The sequence below is a fragment of the Ursus americanus genome, chromosome 7 (genome assembly GCF_024610735.1).
Source record: "Ursus americanus isolate L20-20 chromosome 7, mUrsAme1.1.p, whole genome shotgun sequence".
NCBI classification, from domain to species: Eukaryota; Metazoa; Chordata; class Mammalia; order Carnivora; family Ursidae; genus Ursus; species Ursus americanus.
The window spans coordinates 28,887,618-28,907,474 of NC_142133.1; the positions used below are offsets into that span (position 1 = coordinate 28,887,618).

Consider the following 19,857-nt stretch of genomic DNA (forward strand, 5'->3'; position numbering starts at 1 on the left):
TGTAAAATGTATCTTTTATAATTCAAGAATCCAGTAGTTTCATAAACACCATTATTTTGATAGATTTTTTTTTCAATTGACTATTTGGTTTTCATCAAAATCTTCAGGTGGATTATTTTGAAGCAAATTCCAGAAATCATTTATTCTGTAAAAACAAACAACCACAACACCATTATGACATCTGGAAAAAAATTAACAGTAGTATCTTATCAGGTGTCTGGCCAGTGTTAAGATTTTCCCAATTGTATAACTTTTTTTGAAAAGTTGTTTTGCTCTAGTCTACACATTACCTTTGGTTGATATGATTTTTTTTTTAAAGATTTATTTATTTATTTGAGGGACACCTGGGTGGCTCAGTCAATTAAGTGTCTGCCTTCGGCTTGGGCTCCTTGCTCAGCGGGGAGCCTACTTCTCCCTCTGCCTCCCACTCCCCCTGCTTTTTTTAAAAAAAGGACTTATTTATTTATTAGAGAGAGTAAGAGCGAGCAGGGGGGAGGGGCAGAGGGAGAGAGAATCTGAAACAGACTCTGCGCTAAGCACGGAGCCCAACATGGGGCTTGATCTCAAGACCCTGAGATCACAGCCTAAGCTGAAACCAAGAGTCAGTCGCTTAACTGACTGAGCCACCCAGGCCTCCAGTTGAGTCTCTTTTACTCTGTAGATCCTCCTGTCCTATTTTTCTCCCTTGTAATTTATTTGTTGAAGAAATTGGGTCATTTGTCGTGTGAAGTTTCCCAAGTTCCAGATTTTGTTTATTGCATCCCCATGAAGTTCTTAATTTGCATGTTTCTCTGACCCCTGTATTTCCTGTTAGATCTAGAGAAGGGTTTCTCAATCTCCACTCTTGCTATTTATTTGTTTATTTATTTATTTATTTATTTACTTACTTACTTACTGGATAATTTTTTTGTTGTGGGGAACTGTCCCTGTGCATTGTAGGGTGATGTTTAGCAGCATTGCTTGTCTCTAGCCACTAGACACCAATAGCACCTTCCCCACCTCCCTGGTTGTGACAACCAAAAATGTCTATTGACGTTGCCAGATGTCCCCCAGGGGCAAAAATTGCCCCCATGGGGAACCACTAATCCAAGAGGCTTGATCAGATTTAGGTTCAGTGTCTTGGGAAGAATTCTTCATCTGTGGTGGTGGAGTTTCCTCTCTTTTCTGAGCACCATTTTTTATCTTTTTTTGTCATATACATAGTCTTTTAACATGTATATATCATATATTGAAAATGTTCCCTGATGCTTTAGAGGCCTTAATTTTAACATTTGGCATTTATTTGAGCATATTATTTAGTAATATCCAGAATATATTATTTTGCCATTTATTTTGAGCTTTAGAAAGAACAAACGTATTTTACAAGCCTCCAGGATTTCGGGGTAGGTTTACAGTTTATATATGCAGATGATTCTCTTTTTTTTTAGTTATTATCTTAACAAAGGACCGGTTATTCAAAAAAGTGTTGATACCTAGTATCATTAGTTAGAATTCCAAATGATTAATAAAGGGGAGTATATAGGCTAAGTTTATAGGCTAAGTTTATCTTTGGGGTGTTGTGAAATGTTTTCTCAGTGTTTCATCTCCTGGCCATGTTGTCATTGCCTCACTATTCTTTTAGCTTTCTTAGCATTTGATCTTGGTTTCTTGACCTCTTAACTAATTATCCCTTTCATCTTTTATAGCCCTGAGAACTTGCTTATTCCAGTAAAAAAATAAAAGTTAAAAAAAAAAGAAGCATCACATTCATGTCACTATCTGCCTTGTTAGTGCCTTTATCTTTCCTCTAAGGAACTATACTCATTCTGGCCCCACACCTGACCACCCCAGCTCTGGTTGAGTTGCCTTTGCTTTTAGACTTTTTACTTCCCTTTGTAAATCCTTACAGTAGTTAAACACAACCAACCCTGATTCTAATGAACTAGACCTCATAAGATAAAATATGATTAAGTCCTGACTGAATGCTGCTGTGTTAATGAGTACTTTTTCTTTTTTAATCAAGTTTACCTGGAAACTCAAATGCGTTCAGTAGATACTGTTTCAAATTTAATCCTTTAAGTACCGAATTCTGTTATTAAAGATCATAGATATTTCTTAATCCAAATTATTGGTTTGACTGAAACATTTTAAGAAGTGTAATACTCATTGGTAGGATAAAAACAAAAAAACACTGCTTGTCCCTAAATGTGCTTCACCAGTGAAAGTTGTTGGTAATTAAAAGTTTATTAAGTCATATCTGGTTTTTCATTTTTACATTAAACTGAAGAGTCAGGGTATCATCTTTCATTGGGTTTACCTTTTCTCTGGAGGCCTATTGCCATTTACGTTAAACTAAATTTTATTTGGTTACTTATTTTAATGATGCCACATTTGCATTGGATTTTGTTTTTGAAGAACTTTATTTTATGATTTTTGGTGGGTTTTAAAATAAAAATGGTTTTGCGTTCTGAGATCAGTTAGAATTTAATCTCTAATGAATTATGAAGAAAAGGCTTAGATGGTGGGACTCCATCCTTCCTTAGTGATCATTTGTCTGACATAGAAACGGCGTTGCTTTAGCTTCCTTTAAATTTGCTTTTAAGAACATCTGCTATCACACTGACAACAGTTGATTATTGCTGTTGTGAAGTGATCTTTTTTATTACATAGTTAATTTTCTCTTTACAGTCTCCAGTGCCTATACAAGCACTTTGGTTTGTATGACACTAACACTTAGTTACACGTCCCTTTATAATTTGTAAGTTCTTCCACCATATGGTTTCTTATTTCTCTAGTTAAATTAAAAAAAATTTTTTTAAAGATTTATTTATTTGACAGAGAGAGAGAGGGAGCACGCACAAGCAGGGGGAGTGGCAGAAGCAGGCAGGGAGCCCAATGCAGGGCTCAATCATGACTTGAACTGAAGGCAGATGCTTAACTGACTGAGCCACCCAGGCACCCCTAAATTTAAAATTTTTTGAGTACAGGAATTGTCTGATACATTTCTTATACTGAACAGATAGAAAATATTCCGAATATGCTTTTGATTGATTGGCAGATAATTTAAAACTGCCCATAATATGCAAATTTTATGAAATTAGTTTTAGAAAGAGTTACTTCAAATTTGACTGTTCTAAAAACCATTGAGTCATATTAGTAAAAGTACTATATCTGCTTTTCAAAGCCCAAAGTACATTCTTTGAAATTGAAAATTGTTTACTTTAGTGGAACCTAATAGGCTCATATACATGTCCCTTGTTGCCCTTTTTATATTGGTTTAGCTTCTTTAAAACAGGACAGAAATAAAAGTATATTACCTTAAATTTTCTTTTTAGATTCCTGGGTCATTTATGACTTCTCTGTATTTATTTTTTGGGGTTTTTTTGTTTGTTTGTTTGTTTTGTTTTGCTTTGTTTTACTACTTAAAAAAAAAGACATAAATATAGTAGGACCTGATTTACTTCCCTATTTCTTTGGAAACAAGAATAGGTATAGGACTAATTTATCAGAGATGATGAGGAAACCATAGTTCTTAAATGATTTCTGCTGAGAGGATATGCTTTTCTCACTTTTCTACTCAATTAATAAACAAAGGCAAGTGTTGCATTTTTTGGGGGGGGAGTGAAAATGTTGAATTAGGAGAGGGAAGAACAGAAAAATCTCTTCTTCAAAAGTTACTTCCCCCTTTTTTTTTTTAAGATTTTATTTTATTTATTTGAGAGAGAGTGAAAGCGAGAGAAATCACAGAGGGAGAAGGAGAAGCAGACATGCTGCTGAGTGGAAAGCCGGATGTGGGTGGGGCTCAATCCCAGGATCCTGGGATCATGACCTGAGCCAAAGGCAGTCACTTAACCAACTGAGCCACCCAGGCGCCCCTAAAAGTTACTTTTTTTTTTTTTTTAATTTTATTTATTTATTTGACAGAGAGAGACAGCCAGCGAGAGAGGAAACACAAGCAGGGGGAGTGGGAAAGGAAGAAGCAGGCTCCCAGCAGAGGAGCCTGATGTGGGGCTCTAATCCCAGAACGCCAGGATCACGCCCTGAGCAGAAGGCAGATGGTTAACGACTGAGCCACCCAGGCGCCCCCCTAAAAGTTACTTCTTAAAAAGAAGTGCCTTGCATAGTAAGGATTCAAATATTTGATTGTTTAAATTGCCCTGCTCTCAAGTTGCTACATTTAGTTGTTAAATTTGAATCTTAGGTGGTCAGCTAGTGGGTATAGTAGAGATCATGTTATAGGAGGGACACCTATAAAAGGGTGTAACCACCCACCTCTAAGTTTTGATAAAAACTGAAGTTAGAGGGGTGCCTGGATGGCTCAGCTGGTTAGATGTCAGACTTGATTTCGCTCAGGTCATGATTTCGGGATCGTGGGAATGGGGCTGTATCAGGCTTCACGCTCAGCAGGGAGTCTCCTTGAGATTTGTCTCCCTCAGCCCCTTCCTCCCTCTCTCTCTCTCTCTCTCTCTCAAGTAAATAAATAAATAAATCTTTAAAAAAACCAACCACTGAAGTTAGAAAATGTACCAAAAGAGACTGTGAATTTAGAAATTCAGCCTGTTGGGGTGGAAATGTCAGGTAGGAGACTATGATTTAAGTTTGGTCCTTTTGGTTTCCATTAACAGTCACACTCAAATTATGTCAAAGTATAGAGGATTTGTTATAAGGGTGCACGTGAACTGGAACTGAGCCTAGTTAGCCCCAGGATTCAAATCTCTTTTTGACCCTCTATTTTTTCTTCTCACTGTTTCTGTCTCTCTCTTTTCTTTTCCTTTCTTTATGGACACTTTCTCTCTGCACACTCAATCCATTCTCCTCTCCCTTTGGACTGGCTGCTTTTGCTTGCGCCATCTTAGCTGCAGTATGTATAATTCTCTTGTCTTGCTCAGCCCTTCTCCCCTTCACAGCCTTTTAGTTTAACCTTCCACTAGTAACTAATAGCTCAGGGCTCAGCTCATCATTTTATAATTGGGCCATATCTAACCTTGATCAGGAAGTTGTTGGAGTGTAAAATACATAGTAGTTGCAGTATAATGGTCAGTCCCCAAAGATATGTTTCGTGGATCACTGGTTAAGTTTTCTCAATGTACATAACACTGAAAGTGGCTTTGCCCTTTGATTTATAAGGAAAAATTGTTAAAAAAAAAAAAAAGTCTCATCCTATGATTTTGAACACTAGACTATTAGAGCTCTAGTTTAGCCATATACTAAGTAATAAGTCATACTCTAGGCAGTTAGCACATGAAACCCAGTTCACATGCTTTATCATCATCCTTTTTGTTCTCAAAACAGCCAAAAAACTCTTCTGTGTATGACATTTCACATGTTTAATTCTTTCAGTTCTTCTAATAAGCAGGAAGCTTAGAACAAGATTTCAGTATTTGGTTTTGATAACAATTTGTGTCAGGGGTGCCTGGGTAGCTGAGTCAGTGAAGCATGCGACTCTTGACCGCATCAGGGTTGTGAATTCAAGCCCCATGTTGGGTGTGGAGCTACTTTAAAAATTTGTTTGTGTGTTGTTAAACTGCTTGCCGGTCCAAGTCACTACAGCACAGACCTCTGCAGCACAGGGCCTTGGACAGTGTGGAGTAGGAATTCACGGCCATGCTTGAATGAATTGTAGCATTTTGTATACTGATAGGTATTCTTTCAACAAGATAACACCTCTCATTTAATGCTTTCTCTGAAAGTTTTCATTATGGATCTCCCCACTCTCATTTTAATACATAATTTGTTATGTTAGAATTGAAAGCTCAGCTGAAGAATTGCTCAGGCAACTGAAATAAATTTTTATTGACATTGACCTCTGATCAGTAAAGATTTTCAGTTCTGTATCTGTAATGTTGAAAGAGAGCCAGAGCTTGTTATACATAAGCTATCTTGGCTATTAGTATAGGATGGTTTCTCAGCATGAAGGTATGGGGATTTTTCTTCTTTAGTTAATGGCAAGTTAATACGGAATCTTTTCATGTTTAGTTAACAAAGATAAATTAAACCTTCTATTTGCAATGACTGGTTGGTAAAATGGTTATCTTTCACAATGTACAGGTTACATGATATTTAGGATTTTAAATCATGCTTTGGTGTATATTATCAGATAATTATAATAATATTATGAGGTAAGTGGTATGGCTGTTGAATCCCTTATTAACAGATGAAAAGGCTGAGAGACAGAAAAAAGTATTTGCTTCAGCTCCCATGGGTAATTTGTAGCACAGGCAAGAAGAAAACAGTTACATTCCAGTTTGCTATCCTTTTCGGAAGACCATAGTCTTTTAAAGTATAGGGTGTTACAACTTTAGGAATATTAAATATTACAACTTTAGTGAATATTTTTGGGTAAATAGCTAGTTTATTGGACATAATGTATTTGATAGTAAGAAGGGAGTGGAGCTGATAATGGCTTCTCTGGAGCTGATGCAAAGGCTGTAGGGGTTTTTCTCTGACTTTGTATGATTTAAACTTTGACATCATCAGCTCTTCCCTGATGCTTTTTTTTTTTTAAGATTTTATTTATTTATTTGACAGAGAGAGAGACAGCCAGCGAGAGAGGGAACACAAGCAGGGGGAGTGGGAAAGGAAGAAGCAGGCTCCCAGCAGAGCAGACAGCCCGATGCAGGGCTGGAGCCCGATGCGGGGCTCGATCCCGGAACACTGGGATCACGCCCTAAGCAAAGGCAGACACTTAACTACTGAGCCACCCAGGTGCCCCGTCCCTGATGCTTTTTGTATATGTTGTTCTCATTGTTTGGTGGTTTTGTTTATACACTATTAATCCATCCTGGTTCTCTTCTGAATTTAAGGTTTATTTTCAAAGGTAAATTAAGTTTGAGATTGCTTTCTGTTTGGCACTTGGGATTAATAAACTTGACCTGCTAGTTGATTACTGCTTGAACCCTGGGTAGCTTGTGCTGATATTTTTAATACTTCTTTGTTTTATGAGCCTTGTTTATGCCTCTGGCAGTAGTCCTTTTGCAGAAGCTCACAAAGAAGTGGTATTATAATGGTTTACTCAGGTGGGTGTGGACAGGAAGTTTATACTCAAAGCTCTACTTTGCCCTCAGGTACATTTATTTATGCCTATTGTTGAGGAAGAAAAGTTTTCCTTTAGTCTTGAAGGTTCTTTTGGGTGGTCTAAGAATTAAATTGATATGAAATAGGTTAACAGGAGAAAAATCAAATTTAATTACTTCCATAAGGGGGCTTCATAAGAAAACGAGGCCCACAGGCAGTCAAGCAGATGAGGCTTATATGGCACCCAGAGCTAAGGAGAAAAGGGATAGGGATCTGGGGTTTCAAGGGAAGGGGACAATTCACAGAAAGATGAAAACGATTAAATGTTTGTAAACAAATGTTTGCTGGGCCATACAGAAACAGTGGGACACAGAGAGGAATTTTAACAGACTGCTAAATTCTTCCCTGTCTACCACACCTGGTACATATTATGCTGTAGTCAGTCTGTGGTGATAGCTCCTTTTCTGGACAAGGTCCTCTATCTAAATTGTTTTAGGCAGTTTAGGGGGAAGGTCGAAGTTTGGTTCTTCCTAAGACTTTTCTCTCTTAAAAATAATCAACCTAAAATAATCCACATGCCAAAAGAGACACATTTTGGAGTGGTAAATTTTGCTTCCCTACACTCTAAGTGTTGGTGCCTCTGCTTCAGATGTCAGTCCATCAACAGCGTATGCTGTTCACCATTATATATCAGGAATTGCTCAAAAACCTTGAAATAATCCTTTACTTCTGTCAGCTCTTCCTCCATTTTAGTGTTCCTACCGCCTTAAGCTGCTTTAAAAAGGCTTATTAGCTGACTCTTCTTGGCATGCCCCATGCTTTGCCCCATTTAACTAGAATGGCTTATAAAAAGCCTTCAATATAAGATTTTACTTAAATTTTATTTGAAGAAAAGTATCTATATTTAACTTTGGAAATAAATAGCTTAGTTAGTGTTTTCATGTCACAATTGTAAATGAGGTGATAATATTGCTAAAGCAATGAAATATTTCTCCCTTTCTGTCGTATCACATAGTACATGGGAGTAGTTCAGTAATTAGTAAACCCTGTGTGCCCATTATCTTTGGATGGTACAAATGGAATGTAACTTTTGTTTTGATCAGTATATATTTGTGACTTTAAAAATCTTAGATACGGTAGCTGTGACAGGTGTTATTTTATTAGTGATTAGTCTTATTCATGTTTGGATTCGAATTTAACTTTATGGATTTTCCATAGGGGATTTGTCAGAAGAGATGACCTTTGTTGGTGGTATTTTTACAGTGTGTTCTTTGGAGTTATGATGATCCCCAGAAATGCCTCAGAGTCTATCGTGGATGAGGAAAGGTAGAGCTCAAGTGTGCAGGGCTTTAGCCCCAATATCCACTTCATTTGGAGCAGCTGCAATTGTGTCTATTGAATTAGTGGGGTTCCACAAAAGATTTAGTTTGAAAGAGGATTCTGGGACTAAAATTTGAAACCATTGATTTGTAATAAGACCTAGGAGTTAGGAAACCTAGGGTCCGTTTCTGGCTATCTCATTAACTAGTTTCGTAGTGGAGGCAAATCATTTGACATATTTTTCTCAGTTTTTCATATATAAAATAAAATAAAGTAAAAATAAGTCTCCCTCCTAGAACTGTTTTCAGGTACTGGTTTTAAAAATTGAATTAAAAAACAAAAATACTGTTAATAATATCAGCAATTCCCAAGAACTGAGAAATCTGAAATGGTTTTGAATTTTGTTATAGAATTTATAATAATAACTATGGGTTTTCTTTTTCCAATTTTCTGTGATCTAGGGCATTGTTATTCTTTTAAAAAAATAAGATTTGTTGGCAGCCTTCCTTACAACTTGATTTATAATGGAGGATAATGACTATTTAAAAACATATTCATATATACACACATCTGTGTATATATATTTTGAAAATTTTATATTGATTTTCTTTCAGTTTCTAAGAACGTGATTAGATAAATAAAGCTTAGTTTGGAGAAAACTTTTAACTTTCCCTACATGTCCAAGAGAAATCAAGTCCAGGATGCTTGCATTCATTTCCAGCCCTTGAGAGGCTAGGAAATTGCACCTGAAATTGGATTAGCACATTTCTGCATCTGATGTTAAGTTACTCTGCATAGTTGGGTTGGATACCATTTCTTTCCTTTCTTCTTTGCTTTAAACAGAGAATTTCAGCTTCTTCAGGAAACCATCCTTAGCCTGTATATTTATTTAAACCCCACAGCTTGTGAAATTACAGACACAAGCATAGAGGTAGATCCTATTCAGAAAAGACTCAGTAATTGTGTCCTAGGCTTGAAGAGAACAAGCCTTTGTTCTCTTTCATCTAATGGAGTGTTAGAATGGCCTCTCTTTAAGGAGTTGATTAGCCAACTTGATTCAGAGAGAAAGTAAGAATAACACTATAGGGTTACTTTTTAGCTGACTTTTTAGCTCTTATACAGTTTATGCATGTTAAATATCGAGCAAGTAAGCTGCTTCTTACCTTGCATGCATGACCTGAGTTGGACAGCCCAAGTTAAAGTTTTGAGCATAGCTGGCCAGTTTCTGGTAGGTAATTGTGGACATATAGGAAAGCACAGTCTGATCTGACAGAGGAATATATCTATCTGCCTATGGAATATTAAATGTGAGCTATGCCAGAAGAGTAGTATTTCCTATCTTTTGGAAGTTATTAACAAATTAAATATCTGAAATGAAATATTATCTTTCTGTATTTAAAACCCTTTCCTCTGAACTGAAAAAATCCTAGAACCAGGAATTCCATAGGAGTTAAGAAACTTTTAATTGGTCACTTATTTTCTCGCACAGTGACATGTAGTTTTATTGACCAAAAGCCCTCCTGGGAGAAATTTAGCAATTCCATAATAATTTCTTTTCTTTATTTCTTCCTTTTTTTTTTTTTTTTTTAAGATCTTATTTATTTATTTGACAGAGAGAGAGAGCACAGCAGGGGGAGCAGCAGGCAGAGGGAGAAGCTTAGCAGGGAGCCCAGTGCAGGGCTTGATCCCAGGATCCTGGGATCATGACCTGAGCCAAAGACAGATGCTTAACTGACTAAGCCACCCAGGCATCCCCATAATAATTCCAACAATAGTCATTTGTTGAGTACCTCCTATGGGCCACTTCTTAAAATAATATTTTAAGGTATACAACTGAGGAATTAAGGTTCAGAGGTGTTAAAATAATGTACTCAAGGTTGTTCAACTGAAGAGGGCTAGAGGGTTGAACACAGTGCTTCCCAGCTGTGCAATTCTTATTCTTTTCCTAAACCCATGTTCTCTCTCATTGAAGAATCATTTAGGAAATACATCTCTTACTTTTCAGAGTACATTTTCTCTTTAAAACAATTTATGTCAAGTGAATCCTGCTTTACTTTTACTTTTCATGGTGAAATTAGACATAATAAACTTAAAAATTAAAATCCAAAAGACTGAATTAAAGTATTTCAAGAAGAAAGTAAGGTTGGCATCCTTGGAATTATATATGCCCAGCATTGACTTGCCTTGCCGAGAGTTTTAGTACATCCATGTCAGCCTGCTTCTTGTTTGTGTTATGTTCTTTAGTAGGAGATTTTTCCTTGGCCACTGATCACCATCTTCCTCTTCACACTGCTATACTCTCTACCCCTCAGAAATTATGGGGATCTTTTTGGTCCACACTGTGGTGTCTCTCCCTGGCCATGAAAGAATTCACCTGACGCAGAACAAAGGAGATAGAAGTTTATTGAATACACTGCAAGGGAGTGGGAGGGCAGGACAACAAAGGAGAGACTGTCTGCAAGGAGGCAGTGGGTGGGGGCCTTTTTTAAAGAGGGGAGGTGAGAAGGTATGGCCGTGTGTGGAATTTTCCTCTTTTGGGGAACTGTGGCTGGTTGTAAATAACCCATTGGTTAGTTAGGGGCTATGGATATTTTGAGGTGGGTTGCCTGATTGGCTTGTCTGTATTCAGTCAGTGGGTCACTGTGGGCCCTTTTTACATTCCATTGCTCGAGCCTGTTGCCTAGAAGTGGCCTCTGCACACACCACCAAAAAGTGCTCTTGCTGCAGATATCCATGACTAATGCAGTGATGCAATATTACATTTAGTCAGTGGGTGCTATCATCTATGCTTCACCTGAAATTTCTTTTATTTGTAGCTTTAGTTTATTTTAAATGAATCAGTTTCTCTTTTCTGAATCAAACATTTTGGGCCTCTGATTTGTTTATAATGAAAAAACTTCTAGTTTTCTTTGTTTGATAAATTATATATGTAAAGTTGATATGTGTTTTCTTCTTCCTGTTTTATTAATAAAAAGAGTAATCCTGAGCTGTTTTTATGTATTTTATATGTTGGCAGTGGGGTAATGGTGCCACTGGTAAAAATAACCCTTGAATGAAGGTGAGATAATTAGGCCAGTCAATGCTTTTACAGTCCAAAGGTATTTAGGAGAAATTAAAATACCTCATTTTATTTTGAAGGCCAAACAATACTCCAAACCATTTTTCTTTGAAGATTGTCAAATATCCTTTAACTTTGGATAAAGGAACACTGAATGTTCACTGAATGTTCAGTCTTTCACCTACTATAAACACACAGTTTTATTCAAAGAGGCTAAAGCCCTGTCATCCAACATCTCGAGGTTTGCCTATGAGTCAAGAGCCTTTGGGAATACTAGCTAAAACAGTGATACTGGTTATAGCTTTAGGCAAAGGGAATAGTTTATATCTTGACCAGTTGGGGATTAAACAAGAGTAGCAGTTGCTGTTCACTGAAGATGCCTTTACTTAATAATGGCTCAGAGATCTAAGGGTGTCTCTTTAAATTCTCAGACTTGAGTTCACTGCTTTATTTCATATTTCTTTGTTAGCTGTCCTCTCTTCAGTTCTTTATATTTCTATGCATTTTTAGAACCAATTTTCTTTGAAGTCAGTTTTAAATTCCATAAGGAAAGGTTTTCTGATGTTTTTGTTGTCATTTTGTATTATATGCTGAAAGTATGTCCCCTATTTCCTCTGTCCTTTACCTCTAAATTTAAGTTAACTTGAACTTTATTTCTGGAACTTAGGTCCAACTAAGTCTACCTACCAAATGATTGGAATGGTGGCAGAATAGACTTTTCTTTTTTTTTTTTTCTTTTTTTTAAAAGATTTTATTTATTTATCTGTCAGAGAGAGCATGCACAAACAGGCGGAGCGGCAGGCAGAGGGAGAGGAAGCAGACTCCCCACTGAGCAAGGAGCCTGGTGTGGACTTGATCCCAGGACCCTGGGATCATGACCTGAGCTGAAGGCAAGTGCTTAACCCACTGAGCCACCCAGGTGTCCCAGAGTAGTCTTTTCTGTAGTGTTCCCCTTTCTGCTCATATATACAAACTATCAGATTGTTTTAAGGTTTGAAACATGAACCTGAAACAAAGATGGCAAACTGGTGTAAGAGAGAAAGTGAAAGAGTACTATTATTCTTCATACGAATAGCAAGGAGGAAGTGTATTGCTTATCCTGGGAAACATAACTAATTCTTCCTTTCTTTCCTTTTTTTTTTTTTTAATTTTAGAGATAACAGACTTATTGTCCAGCAATTAGAAGTATTCAAACATGTATTTTTCTGCATAACTTATTGTGAGGTGATCGATGTTAAATAAAATATTTTCATCATCTGCTTCAGTTCATGTCTTCTTGACCAGTTCTTCATTTTTCCTTATAATTGCATGCCTTTGAGGCAATGAAGAATTTTTAACCACCATATTTATGGACTTGAGTATTCATCTGCAACTACTGATATGCTTGTTACATGCGGTTGTGCTCCTATTGGTTTTGTCACAGCCATCCTCTATGATGTGTGTTTTTGGAAAACGTCAGGACAACCTTCATTTCATAGGCTCTGTTGCACCTCGAAGAGCTCAGTGAGTGGCTGGCAAACGCTGCTGCCCAGCCCACATGGCCATTGGTGCCTCCTGCACCTTCCTCCTTCAGTGGAGCGCACAAAAGCCCGAATTTTAAGTCCTTTTCATCCTTCATATCTCAGATGTCCCTTGATTATGGAGATCTTTCCTTGACTTCTCTGTCTGGATGAGTTACCGTTATACTACCTTCCATAGCTCCTCCCCTTCCCTTTTTGTGGTGCCTACCTCATTTGTAATTGCTTGTTTACTATGTCTCAACAGACTTGAAGGGCCACAAAGGTAGGCGTTATGCTATTCTTGTTCCTTGTTGAATCACGGGTGCTCATGACATCATCAGGCATAGTGATGCCAAATAGAAACTTGTTGCATTAATGAGCAGAAGAATGACCAGATGTTATGGGAGGCTAATAATTCTGGGTAAGGACTTGCCTAACTCATCTCCCCAGAATTTTAGTTCCTTAAACGAAGAACTCCCCACCAAAATCTTAGAACTACAGTTGACCTTTGACCAATGCTGGGGTTAGGGGCTCCAAACCCCCATACAATCAGTTTTCTGTGTATAATTTCTAACTCCCTAAAAATTAGTAGCCTACTGTTGACCAGAAGCCTTACCAGTAACAAACAGTTGATTAACACATATTTTGTTATATGTATTGTATTCTGTGTTCTTATAATACAGAAAGCTGGGGAAGAGAAAGTGTTATTAAATTCATAAGGGAGAGAAAATACATTTATAGTATGATATGCATATTTATTGAAAACAGTCTGCATGTAAGTGGACATTTGAATTTCAAACCCATGCTGTTCCAGGGTCAACTCTACTTTGTCTAAGCAGAGATTGAGAGAAGAACCTTAAGAATGATTATGGAATAAACTGTTTTAAGGAAGGTCCTATATGATTTTCCAAAGTAAGTATAGTAACTTACTTTTTTTTTTTTTAAGATTTTATTTATTTATTAGACAGAGATAGAGACAGCCAGCGAGAGAGGGAACACAGCAGGGGGAGTGGGAGAGGAAGAAGCAGGCTCATAGCGGAGGAGCCTGACGTGGGGCTCGATCCCATAACGCCGGGATCACACCCTGAGCCGAAGGCAGACGCTTAACCGCTGTGCCACCCAGGCGCCCCAGTAACTTACTTTTAATAGCCATAAGTCCATTGAGTCATTTTTCCCCCTAAATTTATTGTGATAGGTTTTTTGAGTGTGTGTATTTTATTTTTCTCCTTCTTTTTGGTTAGGGTCTACATCAGTTTTTTCTTGGATACTCATTTCAGCTTGTGATTTTGTCTGAGCATTCACTGGTTTGATTTATAAAAGGGATTACAGGTTTATATAGGTTTTCACCATTGTAACTAGCAGAGTGTGTGTACATTTGTGTGTGGGTAGAGCTGGAATGATGGGAAAGAAACAAAATACTTATTTAAATGACCCTTTAAACCATTTCTTATGTAATAAGTGTTATTGTTCACAATAGCCCTGTATCACTCATTGTAGCATTTAGGATTATTTGTTATATCATTTCTAGGATATTTTTGTTTCTCTAGAGGGAGGGGGCATCAAAACATTTTCCACAGAAAAACCATCATCCTCAAGTAGTAAGGTTTTGGTTTTTGCTGTTTTTATGGCCTTCCTGCTGCTAAATTCCAGGTGTTCTTTCTGCCTTTTGGCTGCTCCCTTCTTTGTGTTAAATATACCAGTAATTAAATTCCAAAACTTTTGTAAATTTTGGTAGCAAATTTGTAATCCGTTTATTCTTTTCCTTCATTACGATTAATCAAGACTAGATTTTAATTTGCAGATTTACCTGAATTTGTGGCTGTGTAACGTAGCTTCATTCTCTCCAGTTAGTCTTTGTAATATTAGGTGGAAGAGAGGTGCTGTTTTTAAGGGAGAAGTCTTTATCTTATTTCTGATGACCTTTAATCCACATTCTGGTTAATATCTTGCTTTTGCTTTATGTCGATTTCAGTTTTTTGCTTTGATCCTTTTCTACTGATTTCTTTGATAGCCTTGTTTTTAAAAAGTACCAATTTAAATTGGAAATTAGGCACAGAACTTAGAAATGTGTAAGTAGATCTTTAATATATTTTGTTTGCATAGTGCAAACTCCAAAGGGCTTGCTGATTTTAAGTGTCTACTTTGTTTTCTTGGCATCTTTGCAAAATAGATTTTAAAGGACTGGAATTATTCTGTTTCTTTTTTTACATTCTTTTTTTCAAACCGTGAACCAAGCGTTATGATGTAGCAGCCAGTGTCAAAGAAAAGTGAAAAGAAATGACAGAATAAGACTTTAGTTCCATTCCTTCTCCCATCATCTACAAAGAAACAATCTGGTGAGAGAATGGGCTTCTGCTCATTTGTATACAGGACCTCCAAGGAACAGGCTCCTGACCATGAGAAGAATGGCCTATTTTCTTCCTATATAAACTATTAGAGGCCTTTGGTCACCACATTCACATCGATGTGATCTATCAGACATTGGGGCACTGGGATTATTAGTCTTGTTTTTATAGAAGAAATTGAGTCCTGGATTAGTCATATAACTTCATTCAATCCTTTGGCAAGTACTAAATATGTATCTGATCTGTGCTACGCAGATATACTACACAGAACCTGGTTTGGATAAGGAGATAAGATAGGTACTATGTTGGCAGTTCTGACCGGTAAAATTTATAATAACATGACTTGAACAACTATGGACAAAAATACTACACAACTCAGTCGAGGGAAATGAGGCTAGTTAAAAAATGAGTTCATGAAATGGTGACAAGCTGGACTCAAAGAAGGTAGCATTTTCCAGAGCCCCTTGTTTTCTAATAGAGCTGGGGTTTACTTGATGTTGACCTTGAAAATTACATAGACACTACTGATTTATTTGGGAATAGCAGAGGAATTGTAATTCAAGATATGTAAGCCATGACAAACCATAGGCAAGTTCTGAGAACAAAGGAGAGGAATGCTCTTTTATGGAGGACATGAGGGAGCTGGGCGGAGCTGTTACAATTGAAAGGTTGGCTGGGAAGCTTGAAGTATAGTGGCTTTTCATTGGCTGAATTGTGACAGTTTCTCATTGGCTGGACTGTTGCTAGGCAGAGAGAAGATCTTCCTCTTGATGGGGTAGGAAATTGTAGGCATTTTCCTGTTGAAGGGGTCTGCGATTGAGGGTGAGTGGTATGGTGTGAGAGCTCCTCCTTCTGGTCTCCTGACTCCATTTTAAATGAAATTTCCTTTATTCAGTTGCTCGTGGAATTACTACGTTTTATGGTATGGACAATATAAACTCAGTTATACTCTTCACTGTGTCTTTTCAGGAAAATCCCAAGTAAGATCATTGACCTTTATTAACAGGACCCCTTTCTGGTGATTGTTCTTTTCCTGTATCAGTGGTTCTCATTGGAGCTTGCAGCACAGGGGTTGCCCCCAGAGGATATTTGGCAATGTAGGAAACATTTTTGGTTTGTATCTCCAGCTGGGGAGATACTACTGACGTCTAGTAGGCAGAGGCCAGGAATGATGCTAAAGCTCCTACTATACACAGGGCAGCCTCTACAACAAAGAATCAATTAGCCCAAATTGACAATAATGCTGAGATTGAGAAACCCTGCCCTAAATGGACATTTCAAAGTAAATCAACAAACTTGCTGGAAGGCCTTAATAAGATAAAGGCTTGACCTACTCAGGCATTCTAGTACTGCAATATCATACCACCCTAACTAACCCTCTAGTGTTTCGTCATTAGTGGGTTTCAGCCTTTATTAAAAGATTCTCTGGTAAACTCATATTCTGTTTGTGGTTCATCTTAGTGAATGTGGTTAATGTAATAGGGAATGATGGCTTGGATTTGAATTTGGAACTAAGTTTCCTTTAAAATATTACCCAAAATGTAGTGGTATCATTAATATATTCCTGTTTTCATTATCTCTTATTGTGAATGTTTATGGAATTGCATGAATAAACCTAACAGGTAAGTCTAAAAATATCATCATTGTAGACTAACATATCGGAGAAACTTAGGAATCAACATAGGTGTCACTCTTAGATGAATACTCTATAACAGTGCTTCACTAGCTTAATATGCATATGAACACCTAGAAATCATATTAAAATGTAGGTTGAGTACATCTGAGGTGAGGCCTGAGATTTTCTATTTTTTTTTTTTTTAAGATTTTATTTATTTGAGAGAGAGAGCAAGCACAAGTGGGTGGAGGGGCAGAGGGAGAAGCAGACTCCCCACTGAGCAGGGAGCCAGAGTCAGGGCTCGATCCCAATCCCGGAACCCTGGGATCATGACCTGAGCTGAAGGCAGACACTTAACTGTCTGAGCCACCCAGGCACCATTGAGATTCTCTATTTATATCAAGATTTTTGGGTAATAAGCCTAGATGAAGCATTATTAGTTTGTAGCACAAAATAAGTATTCTTGAAGTGTCACTATTCTCCCAATAAAGAAGATTAATTTTTAAAAGGCTTTTCCTGCTTTTAAGTTATTTGTAATTTCACTGTTCAATTATAAAAGTGATAAAACCTAATGTTGGAGAAAATTTGAAATACAGAAAAAAAGGAAATCTCTAGTACTCGATTTCTACCACCCCAATGAAGTTGCTAGTATTTTATATATTTTCTTTCAGTTATTTTATCCTAAGAGCTTCAAAAAATATACTTAGGGGTGCCTGGGTGACTCAGTTAGTTCAGCATCTGGCTTCCCCTCAGGTCATAACCCAGGATCCTGGGATCAAGCTCCGTGTCAGGCTCCTTGCTCAGTGAGGAGTCTGCTTGTCTCCCTCTCCCTTTGCCCCTCCCCCCGCTCATGCTCTTTCTTCTCTCGAATAAATAAAATCTTCTAAAATTTTTTTTTAAAAATTTAAAAAATAAAAAATATACTTAAGCATAATGTATGTATTATACAATTTTGTATCTGCTTTTATTGAAAAAAAGGGAGGGGAAAAAATCCCCTTTATTTTTTTCTCACTTTCCTTGTCCTCTCTCCTAATGCATTTTATTGTTTAGCTTTGAATAATTCAGTTTAGGAAAAATTTATCACTTAGGAAGAGGCCTGCTGAGAGGGATAAAGGATCACATGCCTTGCTGTAAAGACTTCATTTTGTAAGATGACTTACGTCACGTGGTGGTTAAAAATATATTTCTTGGGGCGCCTGGGTGATTCAGTCATTAGGCGTCTGCCTTCGGCTCAGGGCGTGATCCCGGCATTCTGGGATCGAGCCCCACATCAGGCTCCTCTGCTGGGAGCCTGTTCTTCCTCTCCTACTCCCCCTGCTTGTGTTTCCTCCTGGCTGTCTCTCTCTCTCTGTCAAATAAATAAAATCTTAAAAAAAAAAAAAATATATATATATATATATATATATATATTTCTATATATTTCTTATCATTGGAGAAAACGAAGCTGAGGAAAGTCTGCCTCTTTTTTTACATTTAATTTTATTTCTCTTTGGAGATGTATAACTGATACTCTGGAACTAGACCTAGTCAAGGAACATGCCATTGCTATTTGAAATTGGATGTATTTTTTTTCCCATAAGGAACTAACTTTTCTTCCTTGTAACTGGAAGATCAGTAACAAATGTGAAATTAAAGTACAAGTGTACCTTGAAATATGCAATTACTGAAAATCTGTGAGTTGAATATTTGTGATTGTGATTCTTATTTTCCATTTACGTATGTTATTGGTTCAGAACCACTCTAATGAGGGGCGCCTGGATGGCACAGCGGTTAAGCGTCTGCCTTCGGCTCAGGGCGTGATCCCGGCGTTCTGGGATCGAGCCCCACATCAGGCTCTTCCTCTATGAGCCTGCTTCTTCCTCTCCCACTCCCCCTGCTTGTGTTCCCTCTCTCACTGGCTGTCTCTCTCTGTCGAATAAATAAATAAATAAATAAATAAATAAATCTTAAAAAAAAAAAAAGAACCACTCTAATGAGAAGATTATAAAGAAATTTACAGATTACTAGAGAAAATACCCTTTGCTCTATTCTTTTGATACAGCTTATTTATCTTATTACCTACTCACCTTAGGTCGGCTCAGTATATCTGATAGGCTTCTAGATTGACAAACAATTAGTTTATACTTTGGAGTTTTTGATTATTTTATTTTTTTAAAAGATTTTATTTATTTGAGAGAGAGGGAGCGAGAGAGAGACTGAGCACAAGCAGGGGGAGGGGTAGAGGGAGAAGCAGACTCCCCACTGAGCTGGAAGCCCAATGTGGGACTCTGTCCCAGGACCCTGGGATCATGACCTGATCCGAAGGCAGGCGATTAACCAACTGAGCCACCCAGGTGCCCTGAGTTTTTTATTATTTTAACAGTCCATTTAACTTCTAAGTCATTTGAGGCCTCTGAAGTTTCAGTGAATCATACAGACTTCTCTAATCCCAATTTGTAATTTATAGAAAGCATCATTTTTTAAAAATTGTATAGTCATTTTATAGAGTTGTAAGAAATTTTATTGCTGTGCAGAAAAGTTTCACATTTTTCATATTGCATCTTGTAAGTCTAAGTCAATGATTTATTAAACTCTCTTCCACTTATCTTCAGTCTTTGTTTTCTATGACATTTAAATCTTTCAAGCCTCTTGATACATTCTTTAAATTGACAAATTTCTGTAATTATATAATGTATCCCATTAGTTATTTAGCCATGTTATGGTGAGAGTGATTCTTTTACAGATTTTCTTAGTTGTGACTCTTTCATAAATGAATTTTTATGTCTCCTATGGTTATATCATAATTGGTTCCATTTGGGCCTCCTGGAATTGATTGAAAGCAACACTGTAAATAGTCCAGAGGTTTTTAAAGCCATATGTTCGGTAAAGCCTGTTAATGGTTCAGTAAGCTCATGTACTTTGTCAAGTATTCGACATGATTAAGCTTCATAGCAACTATCAGCATTCTGTGAATATGCCAAAGACTTAGCTCATTCACTTAGCTGAGTTCCCTTTTTAAAGGGCTCTAATTTATGCTATACAAACAAC

The 19,857-nt window shown here is 37.2% G+C and overlaps 1 protein-coding gene across 3 annotated transcripts in view; it reads left to right on the plus strand.

The window, feature by feature from the left end:
* The window catches only part of COMMD1 (copper metabolism domain containing 1), a 220,264-nt gene that overhangs the window by 112,305 nt on the left and 88,102 nt on the right, over positions 1-19,857 (plus strand). The window contains exon 3 of one of the 3 annotated variants that reach the window (XM_087863429.1): positions 12,142-13,782. The exons of the other annotated variants lie outside the window; for them this stretch is intronic. Coding sequence (XP_087719555.1) covers positions 12,142-12,249 — 108 coding nt within the window. The 3' untranslated portion in view covers positions 12,250-13,782. Of the gene's footprint in view, positions 1-12,141; positions 13,783-19,857 lie in introns of those variants that run through there. 3 annotated transcript variants of the gene reach the window in all.